Source organism: Protopterus annectens, chromosome 11.part0, assembly GCF_019279795.1.
Source record: "Protopterus annectens isolate FY-2018-M chromosome 11.part0, PAN1.0, whole genome shotgun sequence".
NCBI classification, from domain to species: domain Eukaryota; kingdom Metazoa; phylum Chordata; order Ceratodontiformes; family Protopteridae; genus Protopterus; species Protopterus annectens.
In genome coordinates this window covers 1,356,106,712-1,356,123,407 of record NC_056745.1, presented here as the reverse complement: position 1 = coordinate 1,356,123,407, position 16,696 = coordinate 1,356,106,712, and the positions used below count along the sequence as shown (strand labels likewise).

The window sequence follows — 16,696 nt, the reverse complement described above, 5'->3', positions numbered from 1 at the left end:
GTTCCACTCCTGTGGGTCTAGCAGGTTTCTGCTTAAGTTGTCTAGCAGAGAGTTTAGGGAGCCTGGCAGGAATTGTGCTAGCAGGTGCAGCTGCATGACTGAGGCCATGTGCCAAAGGGTCATGGCGAGCATGCAGAGCGGATAAGAGTGAGTTCCTCCCTGCTTGTTGATCACTGTGGTGTTGTCGGTTTTGATCAGTAGAAGCCCTGGGGAGAGTAGGGGTCTGAAAGTTGTCAGGGCATGCTGAACAGCTAGCACATCTTTTTGGTTGATGTGCAGATGAATTTGATTTGGGCTCCAATGGCCCTGAATGCCCCTGCTGTCCAGGAGTGCACCCCAGGCATAGTCTGATGCATCTGTGGAGAGGGTCTGGGCGTGGGGTTGTGAGAAGGGAAGTCCCTTGTTGTGGTTGCATGCTGCTGCCATTCAAAGAAAATCTTTCCTTAGACGAGGTATTACTGGTATGACAGTTTCTAGGTCTTGAGAGTGTTGACACCAAAGGATTTTTAGGTACTATTGTAGTTTCCTCATATGCAGTCTGGCATATGGAATAAGTAGAATGCAGGAGGCCATGAACCCTACAGCTTGCAGGATCCTTGCGGATAACTGGGTTCTGGTGGCTAGTTGAGAGAAGTAGTCTTGTCATGTAGGCTTGTTTTTCTGGAGTAAGGAATGCCATCTGGGATGCTGTGTCCAGGCTTGCTCCCAGGAATACAATTTTTTTATGTGGGTACTAGTTTTGATTTCTTTTCATTCATAGTATACCCCAAGGTGGTAAGTAGGTCCTTTACAAAGGTCAGGTGCTGTAACAGCTTTTTCTGTCTGCCTGAATCAGTCAATCATCTAAGTAGGGGTAAATCTGAGTAGCTCTTTGTCAGCAAAAAGCAATGGCAGGAGCCAGGCATTTTGTGAAAACTCTGGAAGCAGTGGATAAGCCAAAGGGAAGAGCAGAGAACTGAAAGTGCATAGATCCTGCCCTGAAATGTAGACACTTCCTTCAAGATTCCCTGATTGTGATGTATAGGTAGGCTTCTTTTAGGTCTAGAGTGGCTAACCAAACATCCTTGGAAAGCATAGGAAGACATTGCTGGAGGGTGAGCATTCTGAATTTTGGTATCACCAGAAAGGGGGTTAGAATGGACAGGTTGAGGATTGGGCACCAGGTGCCCTCTTTTCTGGGTACCAGGAAGAGTCTGGAATAAAAACCTTGGCCTATCTGGTGTGCAGGAACATGCTGTATTGCCCTCATGGAGAGCAAGGAAAGGACTTGTTTTTTGGCCTCTGCCCAATGGTTTGGAAGAAGATCTGGGAACCCTTTTGGGGTTGGCAGAGTGTGGAAATAAAATTTGTATTCCTGGGACACTATGTTGAGGGCCCATTTGTCGTTGATAATAAAGGCCCAGTTGTTTACATGGAAGGAGAGTTTTCCTCCTAGGGGCACAAGCAGGTGGGCAGAGGTAAGGGGTGGAGGTGCAAAGTCATTGTGAGTTCTTACCATAAGGGGGTGGCTTAGCACTCCCCGTTTCTGAAGAGGAGGAACTCCATTGCTTAAATCTCTGCGTTCCCTGGGGGGCGGGCGGGCTGCTTTCCCTGGGTCTGGGCTGAACTGGCCTGGAGGGGACCGGAAAGGACCAGTGCTTGGAGGGGTAATGCCTTACTGAACCTCAGAGACTGGACCTGTAAAAAGTCTGTCTGCATAGATTTAGCTTTTTCTTCCATCTTTTTTAAGACCTCTTCTGCCTTGGTGCCAAACAAATTGCCTTTGTTCAATGGTGCATCCAATAATTTTGATTTGACATGTTCTAGCAGGGTCTGTTCCCTTAAGCCATGCATGCCATCTAAGGACAGAACCAGTGACTGCTGCCCTGCAAGATGCTTCTACGGCGTCAAAACCACATTGCAAAGTGTGCTTAGTAACTTGGCTTGCAGAATGCATAAGCGGTTGTAATTCTTTACTTTCTGCACAAGCAGGAAAGGAAGATATTTTTGTTTGAGGAGTTCCATGGTATGCTGATGATATTTCAGCAATGTGGTACTGACAATTTAGTGCTCCAATAGCAGAAGTAGCAGAGGTATATACGTTTTTACCCAATCTGTCTAAAGTTCGGGAATCCCTGTCTGAGGAGGTGGGATTCTTAGCTGAGGTTGCTTTAATTCCTTTAGGTCCTTGAGAGATGACTTCTGGGTCAGCAGTAGGATTTTTGAAAAGGAATTTATGAGAGTCAGGGACTCTGTAGTAACTGTCAGGTTTCCTGGGAGCAGGAGGAAGGGTGTCAGAAGTCGAACTGGACTTCATAAAAACATCATCAACATCATCCAGGACAGGAGGAATGGTCAAAGGTCTGTGCTGTGGTAAATCTAAGAATACCCAGAGTCTCTTTTTGTGTCTGAGGGTAGTCCTGACATTCCCACTGGAAATGCTCCCTTAAAGTATGAAGGGTTTCACCAAATGAAAAATCCTCGGGTGGACAGGCAGAAGGAATGGATTCCTCTGCATCAGAATCCTCATAAGTAGAGAGGGATTGCATGTCTTCATATTCAGAAGCATCAGAGTCATCGGACTCCTGGTCAGATAAAACTACTGGGAACAAGTCTCTTTTTCTTTTGGAAGGGGTAGTCTGGCTTCCCCTAATAAGCATAAGGTCTTCCGCCATTTTAAACATTTGAGATTGAGGCAAGGAAGCAGGTGCTTGAGCTTGGGTCATCTTTTCTTGGGCGTAGTTCGTACTCCGGGCCTTAGAAACTCAGTAGATTTAGAAAGAACTGAAGATGCGAAAGAAGTTGTCGGTTTGTGTCGAGTATCGGTAGTGCGAAGTACTTCCTCGGACGCTGGTGCCTGCTCAGCGGCTCCATACCCATCCAAGGTAAAGACATTCATTCCTTAGTCGAAGAAGAGTCTCGTGGCATACCGGACTCTGAAAGGGTCTCGGTAGCGGCCTGTGAATCCACAGAAGCGGGCATTAGGGGCTGTGAATGCGCCTCACTGAGGACTGAAGAACTGACAACTAGCTTAACGGAACAGTCGTCAGCAGTTTTGGACCTGTGCGGTCTGTCCCTGTCTTTATCCTTACGTTTTTCAGAAGATCGGTAGTTGGATGGCTTACCGAAGCCATATCGGAATTCAAGGACTGAGAGCGAAAATATCTAGCTGCAATAAGGGCTCGACGATGTATAGTTCTGGCATTGAACAAAGCACAAAAGTGACAGTGAGGGACGTCGTGGTCTGGATCTAAACGGGTGATGCAGTAAGAATGGAAGTTCTCGGTGTGGTTATTTGCTTTCCACAGGCGAGACAATTAACTTTCTGACATTGGTAAGAGAAAGAAAAAAGGATCCCCAATGGAGTACTTAGCTTTAGAAGACTTCAACTTCAAGTCGGAAATGAAAACTCTGGTAGCGGCCGACCGGCACTCGTGCAAACTGCTTCTGCTTTGGGCTCCTCTGCAAGAACGAATGATGTAATGGCGTTGGCTGCCTGAATTTATACCACTGACGACCTGACGTCAGTCCTGGAGTGACAGCAACCAATGTAGAAATACTAAGCCTCTGGTATTCGGGCCGACTGAGGGCTACTCCTGGCAGGATAACCTAAATATGATGACTGCAACAGTGAAACATGAAGAACATCTACATATTACACACACTATTCTCTATAACCCCACATCCTGTCCTTCCATTTCTAATATTGTGTCACTCTATAACCCCAACGTCAGCTCCATACATCTGACAAACATCTACAAACCAACAAAGAATACTGGAAAGTCCCTATATAAATTCTCTGTTGCTCATACCTGGAATGCTCTTCCCCTTAACATAAGACGTATTCCTCAGAAAGCCCAATTCAAACTTGAGCTTAAACAATACCTACAAAAGAACTGATCCTGTCCTTGTCAAACTCTAACCTGAAATCCTACTGCTTTCTTCCTAATTCTGCCCCCTTACTCTAGGCATACTTTATTATTTTCTGTTTTCTTTCTAATGATTGTACTACTGTATACCTACATCTTGATTCATGTAAATATTTTTGCTTATGGAGATTACGGCTGTTACTTGTAAATATTTTTGCATAAGAATATATTTCTGATACTATACTATCATCTGAAACTAGAACACAGCTGTATAAAACAGTGTTTCTTATTTTTGATGCATAACTTCCTGACTGAATATCAAGGTAAATGTATTTCTAATTTGTAAAATTGTTACTTGTATTTGGAGCGTTTCTCCTTGGGTATCCACTGAAAATCAGCCCCTGGCTCAGCTGGACCAGCCTGGTTAACAAAAGACAATAAATAAATAAAATGCCTGAACCCGCAGCCCTTGAGGGACATTCTGCAGCATGCAAGATGAGTCTTATAGACGAATTTGCAATAGATTGAAGGGTAGACAAATGTGAAGCCACTGAAGTTTGAGCCTCTGCAATAGTGGTTCCTGAAAGGGAGTTTGAAAGTTTAAGTCCCTTGAAATGTGCCAAATGGTTCAGCGACTGGATAGCAAATATCACTGAAGCATACACTCGCTTCCCAAATCTCAGAGCCTTAGATTCTCTATTATGGGGGTGGGGGTGGAGAGTAGAACTCTGTTCCGCAAGCTCCATTTTTGTAGCTGCTGTCATGACCATAGCATCAACCAGTATTCCCTTATTCTAATGTTCTCTCCCTACTGGTGGAGCCAGAATCCTGTCCAGTCTCTAGTGGACTGGCTCAATTGTATCAGGCTCCTTCCATGTCCAGCTAGAAACCAAATCAATGAGTTCATCAGCGGGCAGACTGACCCAGGAGGCAGACGGGCTACACTTAAAAGCTTCCAGAAATACTGACTCTTCTGGAGATGGGTTTTTGGTAGACCAACCACCTTTCTGTTTTAGGATCTCAAGGATGTCTCCAAACGAGATGCAAAGTGGTGATTTTGGAGACTCTTCTCCTTCATAAAAGTCAGTTCCTTCAATGACCGATGTCTGTGGCGGTGGGGGTAGTCAAACTGCCTCCTCTTGCACGTCTTCTTCCTAGGGAGTTCTTCGATGTGATGATCCAGAGATGTATCAGAAGAGATGACGATACCCAGCTGGGAAGTCAGGAAGCTTTGGGCTGGCTGTCCCAGTGGCATAGAATGCTGAGGATTATGAGGAAAGACAGCTGGGATGTTGAAGGTGGATCCGAGGGAGAAGGACCCGTCTGACCTGCTGGAGCAGAAAAAACCCTCTTCACAACCTTGAAAGCCAACCACACAAGAGAGAGGAAGCCAACACAGTACAGAAAAGTTTCTGGCCTGCTAGCCTCCTCTGCTTAGACAGCTGCCCGCCTGTGGAGGAAGCTGGAGCTGAGCTGTCCAAAGCCAAGGCTCCGAGCAGGAGAGATGGCTCCAAACACCTTACAGTTGACTCCATCCCTTGGATCCGAACTGGAAGCTTCAGCTCTGAGAGCTGTCCTGATCCAAAAATGTCAGAGCCACAGAACTCAGAGCAACTGTCGAATCTGAAGAGAAACCTCTCTTCGGATCTGATCCAGAAGGGCCCGGAACACTCAGATTCAAGGACTCTGATCTCCCAGTGTGGATCAAAGGAGGAGTAGATCAAAGGAGGAGTAGATCAAAGGAGGAGTAGCAACCAGTGGAGTAGTGATGGACAATGTTCCTGACCCAAGGGAGTAGGAACCATGTAGACTTCCTTCTGAAACTGCTCCATGACCAGTTTCCACACCATCCTTTTAACACTGGCCTCTGTGATACCTTCGGAGGAATGAGATGACACTATTGAAGAGGGTCTACAGTGTTGCTCAAGAAATGGGGAGGACACCCTAGACAGTTCTGGATCCAGTGAGGGTGACTATACAGTCCTAGGCAGACACTTCTGATCCAAGGACTTCGGATCTGTGTTACTTTTCTTCAGACCGGAGGAAGGACCAGTTATAATTTTTATTGGATCCAAGGATGGCCAGATCACAGTAACGTTGGATCCAATTTGGTTTTCTTTTTCTTCGTTTCAGAAGTGGAAGGAGTAGAGTCAGAAGACCTGGACCTTTCTGACGGGTCCCTGGACTTAGCTTTAGGAGACTGAACTCCAGCAATGGCCTGAAAAAATGGTAACCAAAAGGCCTTTCAATAGTAATTTATTTGGTCTCTCAGTAAGAGCTCTTGCATTAAACCAACTACAGATATCACAATCCTTATCTAAATGCTCAGCCCCCAAACAGTAAACACACATGGAGTGAGCGTCAGTAATGGGCATTTTGTGCCCGCAGTTCGCACATTTTTTTAAATCCCTTTTCCAACATATCTGTAAGTTAAGCAATCAGAAATCTAGTTTAATAACAATAATAAACACTGGAGAGAGAAAGGGCAGAGAGGAAAAAAGGCTAGAAAAGTTTTTTTTTTTTTTTTTTAACAGAAATAACACCCTGAGAAGACAAAGGGATACAGAAGGATAGGAACAGGTCTACCCAACACTGGTAGTAAGAATACACACGTGAGTGCAATTATAGTAATTTAAGATGAAAAGGAACAAATACATCAACAGAAACTAAGCAGTTATTAACTAGGGTAAAGTTTACAAAGATTAAAGAGAATTTTTGAAGAAAAAGCACTTACTTATTAAATTTACACTCGAGAGCAGTTGTCAACCATGTCTGGTCGTGGAAGTGGCAAATGAGATCTGAGGGGAGTTAGGCTTGGTGCATTATGGGTAAGGAAGAAGCTTGAGAGTTTGTTCATCTCTACTAGCTGGAGTAACATCCGAGTTGGAACTGAGTATTGGATCTGAACCCATACACTGAGGAATGAATGAAAATTGACATCATCAAATCCAAGGGTTATCACTAAATTTTTGTAAGATTCTTGTTTTTCATTATTTTTTTCCAAATCTTGAAAATTATTTTTTGATGCCAAATGCATCCATACAAGTCAACAGTGGAAAGGCTCTACCAAACAGCCTTGCTTAACTTCATTTCTTTGATATCCCTGTCACAAACTGGTGTAAACTTAGTAATTCTGTTAGCGCTAACATCAGAAATAAATGTCATTTAATATTTTCTCTTAGTATCCTCTTTGAAAAAATAGGACTTTTAAGTAAGCTGCCTCTAACTCAAATATATCATCTTTATTTGTTAATCTTCTTAGTCTAAAAATTAACCTGTGATTACATTTTTTATGTAAAAAGGCTGCTGGCTGTAAAGTAGTTAAAAGTAATTTTTCTAAATATTTTACTATGAAAACGCCAGTTTAACAGGTCAAGACTAAAATTTACATTTAAAAATTGAACCACGCTCCTGTAACTGCTGTGATGTCCGGCCAACAATACCCCACCAGACTGCTAACAATGTGACATCCCTTACTATCCTGGGACAGTAAATAAGGAGCTTCAATCCTCACTACTGACTCCAATATGAGACGGTCACTTAAACAAGAGTAACACTTCAAAAATATTTCCCTAAGAGCACAACAGGAACATGCTCTATAATCTGGAACTGGACTGTATACTTCTGTCCACCCCTAATGTATTCCTTATTACACACTCCAGAGCAATGTGCTCTAGTTTAAGACCTCTGATACATTTACACTAAAAGTAAATTTAAATCTCACACATCCAAACACTTCTCAGAAAGCCTGACACGGATTTCCAGATGTGTCCCCTCTCCAAAATAATACGATAATGCTGCCACAAATCGAACTGTCATCATGCCCTTCTAAAGGGGTGTCCAATTATGAAAATTAAATATCAAAATAAATTATAGCTATGACCAGAGCAGCCAGGCCTTTGAAGGGACCTGTGGAGTATCAAACAGGTATAAACCACTCTCTAATCTCTAAAGAACACACCGATTTCCAGCCACAATCTAAAGTAATGAAAAACATTTAATAAGTAAAATGATTACAAGAATGTAAACAATAACTTTCAATAAACAGCAGAATTCAATCACCGGAAATATAAAATTAAAATGCAAGATAGAAGTCCTTCATTCTAGAAAAACTCTATCTGAATAACTATACTTCCCTAATCTAACTAGTGAATACTGTCTCTGATCTAATCTAACACATAACAGCAAGGTAAAGACAGGTTTACAGTTTTTGGTGAGTTCTCTTTTCTTCGGGTATCACTGCACAGCACTGTAACTGACTGCGACTCTTCAGAAACTGCTCAGCACTTGACTAACTGTAGAGTTTAACAGCCTCAACGAACTTATTTTAAAAATAACAGTCAGCTGTTTGAAAAAGTTATTTTTCCTGTCAATCAGCTGTTCAAATAATCACCTAGCAACAAGGAACATTCTAATGACATCACCTAGCACTGAGTAGCATCCTACCGTCGCCCAGAATGATACCACAATGCAAGCAGAAAATTAATGACTTCAACAACTGGCTAGGTTTCTGGTGTCATTCTAAGGGGATCCAGTATCTGTCTGCCTGGGATGACATGACTGACAGACCTCACTGCTTTGCCAAAGACGGCCTGCATCTGTCACCCCTGGGATTCCGGATACTGGCCAAGGCTCTTGCCACCCCTATAGTGACTTTTTCAGGCAATATTCTAAAGACCAAATTAGCACCATAACAGCTACAAGTAAATACAATCTGTGGGTCATGCTAATCAACGCTAGAAGACTATATCTCAAGATGCACTCGCTCGAAGCACTCCTCAAAATGGAGAACAAACATATCTGCAGTAACAGAGACCTGTTTCAAAGCAGTAGAAAGCACCCCTGCGCTACCAGGGTACAATTCATTCCACACCTTTCGGCCCCAGAACTTGGACCAAAACTCTAAAGGCAGTGGTGTCTCCATATTCATAAAGGATATGTACACCTCCAGACTAGTAGCCCAACAAAGCACATCAGAGATACCTCAGGTACAACTAACACTGGGTAACAAAGCACATCAGAGATACTTCAGGTACAACTAACACTGGGTAAGACAGTGATTTAGGTTGTAGGCTGCTACAGATCCCCTACCATGTCCCAAGACTCTCACTCCATATTCCTAACCACCCTGGAAAATATTAAGGTCCAACTCAACACCCTCATACTGGATGACACACTACCCCTCCATTAACTGGGAAAACTACTCATGTACCAACGCACTTGCCCAACACTTCCGGGAATTCATTAATTCCATTGCCTTGCAACAGCTCACTCTTACCCCCACTAGTGGTAGCAACATCCTTGATCTGGTTATTACTAACAAGGGTGACCGTTGCACTACACCATTAGTCAACTCCTCCCTGGTGAGATCTGACTACAAACTAATCGCCATGTAAATCCACATCCCACCCACACTCCCAGCATAAGTAACCACTGTGAAAAACTTCTCAAAAGCCAACTTTGGGCTTCTAAAAATGGAGGTGGCTAACTTCACGATGCTCATGCAAATGGAGAGTAGGTGCATGACTGCCGAATCATACACCAAAGCATTGTACAAACATGTACACAAATGCATGGAACTGGCCATACCAAACAAAACCAAGACGCTCTCCTCCAAAAAAAGGAAGCCAATCTGGCGTTCCCCTGCTATAAACAAACTCTACAACAGAAGGAAGAAACTGTTGCAGAAAAAGGTGAAGTCCCAAGACTGGAAACACTCCCTTGTTAGCCTCAACAAAAAGTTGAGATCCCTCATCAAATTTTCTAAAGCTAGCTATGAAAATAGAATTGCAGCAAAGGAAAAATTACAATACCAGAGGAATGTCAGGTATCCAATATTACTGCTGCACAGGTAAAAAAACGCACTAAGGCGGGAATACAGCATCAATGGGGCCTGACAATATCCCTGGCTATGTTCAACATGAATTACAATGTGAACTGGCATCACACCTGTTCAATCACGGTCTCACTTCAGGCTTTGTCCCTGCAGAATGGCACACTGCTACAGTCATCTCATTACATAAAGGTGGAGTGACTATAGACCCTGGGAACTACTGCCCCATTAGCCTGACGAGTCTGACATGCAAGGCTATGGAACGCATCATCATCATGGACCTTATAAATGGGGATATAGGGAACCTCCAAACACTGGACCCCACGCAGTTTGGCTTTGTGAAGGGTAGATCATGCCTGCTTGACCTGGTCGACTTCTTTGAGTCAGTCACCAGAGCTGTCGATGATGGAAAGGTAGTTCATACAGCCCACCTCGATCTAGCCAAGGCCTTTGATACCATTCCCCATTCAGGAATTATAGATAGACTCACTAAACTAGACACTAACCCTTACATCACTAGGCGAGTTACAAATTTGCTCACCGATAGAACCCACACTGTGAAAGTAGCTGCTGACCAGTCACAAGTTGAGTCCCGCAGGGATCAGTCCTGGGTCCGCGCGCCTATTTGGCATCTACTTCTCTGAAGTCCAGGCCAACACAAAGGGACTCTGGCTGACCAAGTTTGCAGACGATTGCAAGCTGGGAACCATTATTAACTCCTCAAATGATGTAGACATTCTACAGAAAGGCCTCAATGAAACAACGACTGGTGTCATAACTACGACCTTAAGCTCAGTACCAAAAAAATGCACGGTCATTCCCTTTGGGAAAAACTCTGTGCCCATGAATATCCACTGAGCACTGAAGGCGTTATAAGAGATCTGGGAACACAGGTTGATAGCAACCTTTCCTTTGACAACCACCATTGCCGCTGTAGTCAGGAAATCCTTCTATGTGGCACATCTCATTACTAAGGGTTTTGCATCTAGGAAGAAATGAGTCATAGTCTCTCTCTCTACTCTTCCCTCATTAGACCAATTATAAAGTATAATGCTCCATTTAGCATGTACCTGACTAGACACCTACAACTAGAGAGGTCACAAAAGTAACTCACAAAGAGGATCCTTGGCCTTAAACACATGCCCTATGCGGACAGACTAAAAAACTCCAGCTATTCTCGGTCTCATACCACCTGCTTAGAGGCAATCTCTGCTTGACCTACAAAGCCATGTCTGTTAAATATGATACATCTGAAGAATTCCCAATTTCCTCCACACCACGCTCTCCAGAGACCTCAACCTCATTACCACAATTAACAGAACATGCTGGAGGTACATGTTCTTAACCCAGAGACTGCCCATGCTCTGGAATAAACTTCCCATACATGTCAAGCAGAGCACCTCACTGGCCTCTTCAAGAGAAATCTTGATGAGTGGATGGGAAATAGAAAATTCACACTGGGGATCACTTCAGTGGTCTTACTTGATAGAGGCACTGGGAACTAACGTTGGGCGGCACAATGCCAGGGAAATCCTATGGGCTAGGCTTGTAAAGGCTCCAGCGCCATTAGCCTAGTACACACCTATGATCCTACTGTTCAGCTGATTCTCCACAGTACTTTAGTATGTTCCTCACAAACATGTGCAATTAGAAATGTATCAGAACACTGACAGATTCTTTGCTCATTCGGTTTAAACAGGGAAATATTCAACATTAAAAAAATATATATTTACATTTTCACTACTAGACAGGCTGGCATACAAGTTAATCTGAGAATATACACAAATCTTCTGCCAGACATGCTAACACAGATGACACTGTTTTCATTTTCTTCACAACTACCTATACTGAACCTTAAAAATTTGTGGTAGTGTTTAAAAGGTCATAAAATACTTTAAATATGTTTTCTAGATTACCTCTTTTGTTTCTTCTGGATCTGAATGATTCACAGTTGCATACAACTCATTCTGCAAATATTTCAGTGCACTCAGAGGATCACTTTGAGCCTTTTCTTCGAACCTACAAAACAATAAGTTAAATTGCCTGTGACAAAAAACTTGGTGTAAGGTAAGGATAGGATTAAGCCTTTTTCTACATAAACTCCTAAAATAAAACAGCAAAAATAATTACACAGACACATACAAGCGAGCTCAAAGTACAATCCTCACTACATCAAGCTTGCACTTTTGGGTTTATAGGTATGACGTACAAATGAAACAAAGTAGTAGTAGTAGAAGGAAAAAAAACTTAAGGAATCTGCCTGCATGTCTGGTTCCTTCTGTCTATAGCCATGAGTATGCAGTATACTTAGTTGGCTTAACCAGTCCAAAATGATTCACCATTTCAACAAGAAACAGTGGATACATGGCAGCATTAATTTAATGTGTTCGACAATTGACATGAAAAGTTTAACAACCCACAAAATCAAGTTTACAAATGTGAGGAAAGTATGAATGTCACAGGCATGAAAAAACGTCCTTAAACCCAAACTTCAATGATCTCAGAGTTAATATACTAAATCTGAAACCATTTAAAAAATACAACCCTGCCAGTTGTGGCATACAAGTAATAAAGGCTTGACTACGACCAAGGTAACCAGAGTATGATCAGGGACTTGAGCACCTGATGAAGCTGGCATCGGGAATGACCTCCCTTTAGGAGGTAGGAAGGAATGCATGCTAGTGAGCAAATTTACATAGTAGAATTCCTGGTGCAGATCTGGGATAATGACGTGATACTTAATTTCAAGTGTTGTGTACAGATGTAACACATTTACAGTAATCACAGGTTAAAAAAATGGGTAAGACAGCTACCCTTATACCCAAAATCAGAAAAAAATTACAGATCTTGTACTTGTGCTTGTATTTAAGCAAATTAATACAAAGACAGTTAGCTGTAGTACCAAATTTTATTAGACTCCACTCCATACTCTGTTAATCCTGGGAACAAAGGACCCCCCCCCGGGACCCTTTCTCCACATTCAAGGTTAAAATTATAGGTAAAGGCTGTTCTGAAGAGGAGTGCCACAGCAAATTCACATGGATCACACCACTCCTTAAGTAAATGTTGCCACTGCCTCCCCAATACACACTATTTTGCTTGTTAAAAAGAAAACAGCACTTTACACAAAATTTTCAGTGGCAGTCACTACCCATCCATTTTCATTCTTTTTTCAAATTAAAAAAAATCTAAAATTCACACACACACACACACACACACACACACACACACACACACACACACACACACACACACATTTACACCACTTTAAAAAAGAAAGAACAGGGAAGATTATTTTTAAATGTATACTATTTATTTTTATTTTATTTTGAATTTGTTAACCAGGGTACAGTCCCATTGGATCTAATGCAGTCTCAGTCCGAGGGTACGCACAATAGATGCATGGCATTATATACAAAGTGAAAGACAAATCGCAATATACAACATGAATATCAGTGTTGGCTTGAGGGTATAGACAATACACACATGACTTTATATTCAGTGTCACTCACAAAGCACAGTATACAGATGCATTACATACACAGTGGATATCAAGAGTTGTCATGCTGAATGAATCGCAATAAAAAGAAAAGTCAAAACAAGCTCTGCAGAAGGAAATAGGGTAGGAAGTGGTTAACTTTATGACCAGAGAGAGAGAGAAGACAGCAGTTGCAATTTCCTACAGTCCTGTACTGTGCTTTTTGTTCTGATCAGAAAATTAGGTAAGAGGAATGATCTTTAAGAAAAGACTGGAGAGATTCCCACAGTTTGGGACCAAGGACTGAGAAAGTATGGTCTGTGCAAGGAAGCCTAGCTTGGGGAGTTTGAAGGAGAGGACCTGAGTGGTTAAGATTTCCAAGGTGCATCCTGTGAATATTCTGGTGGCATTATTGATAATTCTATCCATTCGTGTCAGCCACAACCACAAACACGTCAGTTACTATACTGCCACACAGAGGTACACAGTTCTTGTACTCCCATCCTGTAATGAATGCACACGGTTTGCTTAAAGCTTAAGCACCTTCTTGCAAAGCTCTCCATTGTTTTTTTTTTCCCATTATGTAGAAAGCAAGGGTTCGGAAATACCCACTTTATGCAACTAAGCATAGCGACACTGTGCTTTACAACTTCACTTTACTCCTATTCTCAATCACCACACAAATTCCTTCACATTCATCAGGTTTCACTCACATAAGTTCTGCACAAACTACAACCATCTATGTAAAATTACAGCTTTGTACCTACCATAAATGTAGATGTTCGAGTGTTCACACTGCTGCAGTCATTACACTTGGGTTATCCTGCCGTCAGGCAGTCCCGCAGTCGGCCAGAGTTCCAAAGTCTTAGTCCGGCGTCGGTTGCTGTCGCTTCTTCCCTGATGTCAGTGCGCCAGGGGTATATAAGATGCATCCAACGTCATTTTCTTCAGTTTTTCTTGCCCCAGATGTCAGGTGCCCCCAAGTAGGTAGGCAATACCTATTGCTAATAAAAAATATACATATAAAAAAAAAAACAATACCTTCAGTTACAAGCAAATACACCACAAAGGTTGTATAGGATAGAAAGGTATAGATAAGTCCAGCTAGTTCAGAGGGGATGGAGGGAGGGTAACCTGGACTTCAGCAATGTGGACACTCGAACATCTACATGTATGGTAGGTACAAAACTGTATTATGTTCGTGTTACACTGCTGCAGTCATTACACTTGGGAAGAATCCCAAAGCTAAGGTTGGGTGGCTGGTCTATAAAGAGTTAGGATTGGCTATGAGGCCCTGCAGAACTGCAGTGGCAAATCCTGCTCTGGATTTAGAATAAAGAGGCAGGTGGTAATGCTTGGTAAAGGTGTGCACTGAACTCCAAGTTGCAGCCTCCAAAATTTCCTTGGTAGGTACTCCTCTGAGAAAGGCTGTTGAAGTGGCTGTTGCCCTGGTGGAATGTGGCCTAATGTTATTTGGGACTAATTTTCCATGATGTGTGTAGCAGTAACGAATACAGTGTCCTATCCATTTGGATATAGTCTGCTTTGAGATAGTCTTGTCCTGTGATCCTGCAGCATATGCTACAAACAGTTGCTCAGTTTTCCTGAAAACTTTTGTTTTGTCCAAGTAGAAGCATAGCTGCCTATGTATGTCCAAAGAATGCAGAAGTTTCTCCCCTTTATTCTGGGGGTTGGATAAAAAGTTGGCAAATGGATGGTTTGGTTAAGAGCCACACTAGATACCACCTTTGACATAAAGGTAGGGTTTGTCCTTAAAGAAACCCTGTCCTGATGAAAAATTATAAAAGGTTCCACTGCCATTAATGCCTGTAGCTCTGAGACTCTTCGTGCTGAAGTTACTGCCAGCAGCAGAGCTGTTTTCCATGATAAAAATTTTAGATCGGCTGTATTGGCTGGCTCAAAAGGTGGCAGGGTCAGTTTTTCCAAAACGAAATTGAGGTCCCAAGTTGGTGTTGGTGCTCTCCGGGGCAGTCTTATGTTTTTAGCCCCTCTGAGGTACTGCTTTAGCAAGGGATGAGAGAATAAAGGAGGATCCGTGTTGTAATGTGCTGAAATGGCAGAGGCGTGGATCTTAATTGATGAGAAGGATAGGCCTCTGTCCAGCATCTCAGTTAAGTATTGTAAAATCTGAGGAATGTTTGGAACAAGAGGGTCAAGGCTTTGAGCCTGGTTCCAGGCACAGAATCTCTTCCATTTTTCTGAGTAAACTTTCCTGGTGCTAGGCTTCCTGGCCTCCAAAATGACATCCATAACAGCTTTAGAGAGAGAGGTGTTTCCTGTTTGACTAATGAATCTGTCATTCAGCCAAGTTTAGGGTTTTGAGCTGACAGTGCAGGATCTGATTGTTTTGTTGAGTCAGTAGGTGTGGAATTTGAGGCAAAATCCATGGTGGGCCTTGAGCTAAGTTCCTTAAGATAGGGTACCAGTGCTGGCGTGGCCAGGCTGGAGCAATCAGGATCATCTGTGGTTTTTCTTGTCTGGCTTTTAGGAGTACCTTTGAAAGGAGAGGCAGTGGCGGGAAGGCATAAACTTTTAGGTTTTTCCAGCTGAACAAAAGAGCATCCACTTTCCATGCTTGTTTGTGATAAGTCCTTATGCAGAATTTTTGTAGTTGGCAATTCAGTGGGGAGGCAAAAAGATCTATGTCTGGGCATCCCCATTTTTGCATTACCATGCTGAAGATTTGTGGATTCAATTTCCATTCGTGAGGGTTCATGATATTTCTGCTTAGATCATCTGCCAGAGTATTTTTCTTTCCTGGCAGGAATTGTGCTTGCAGGTGAACTTGATACGTTAGAGCTGTGTTCCACAAGGTCATGGCTTGCCTGCATAGGGGATAAAAATGAGTGCCCCCTTGTTTGTTTATGTACCACATTACTGTGGTGTTGTCTGTCTTTAATAATAATTGTCCTGGATGCAGAAGGTCCTTGAAAGCTGTTAGGGCATTTTGAACAGCCAACATCTCTTTTTGATTGATGTGAAGATGCATCTCGTCTGTGGTCCACTTGCCCTGAATGCATTTTCCTGCCATGTGTGCTCCCCAGGCGTAATCCGAAGCATCTGTTGTTAGAGTTTGCCTGGCTGTGGGTAGGGTAAAAGGCTGACCCTTGTTTAGGTGACATGCCTGTGCCCACCATTGAAACTCCTGTTGTAGGCAGGGAATCATTGGTATTACTGCTTCTAAACTGTGAGAGTGTTGAGTCCAAACACTTTTTAGGTACCATTGTAATTTCCTCATATGCAGTCAGGCATATGGTAGTAGTAGTATGCAGGATGCCATGAATCCCAGGGCCTGCAGAATTTTTCTTGCAGGGAGATGGGACTTTTTTGACAGTAACTGAAAATATTGAGTTAGTTGAACTTGTTTGTCTGGCATGAGGTAAGCCATCTGGGCCGTTGTATTTAAGCTGGCACCCAGGAATATAATCTGTTGTGAGGGCACTAGTTTTGACTTCTTTTCGTTTACTGTGTACTCTAGAGAAATTAGCAACCTTTTTACAAACGCCAGGTGCTGCA

General features: G+C 42.7%; 1 protein-coding gene across 1 annotated transcript in view; it reads right to left on the bottom strand.

Moving 5' to 3' along the window:
- Window positions 1-16,696, bottom strand: part of MKLN1 (muskelin 1) — a 1,607,387-nt gene that overhangs the window by 232,811 nt on the left and 1,357,880 nt on the right. Inside the window, exon 15 of the mRNA XM_044087317.1 lies at window positions 11,598-11,700. Coding sequence (XP_043943252.1) covers window positions 11,598-11,700 — 103 coding nt within the window. The remainder of the gene's footprint in view (window positions 1-11,597; window positions 11,701-16,696) is intronic.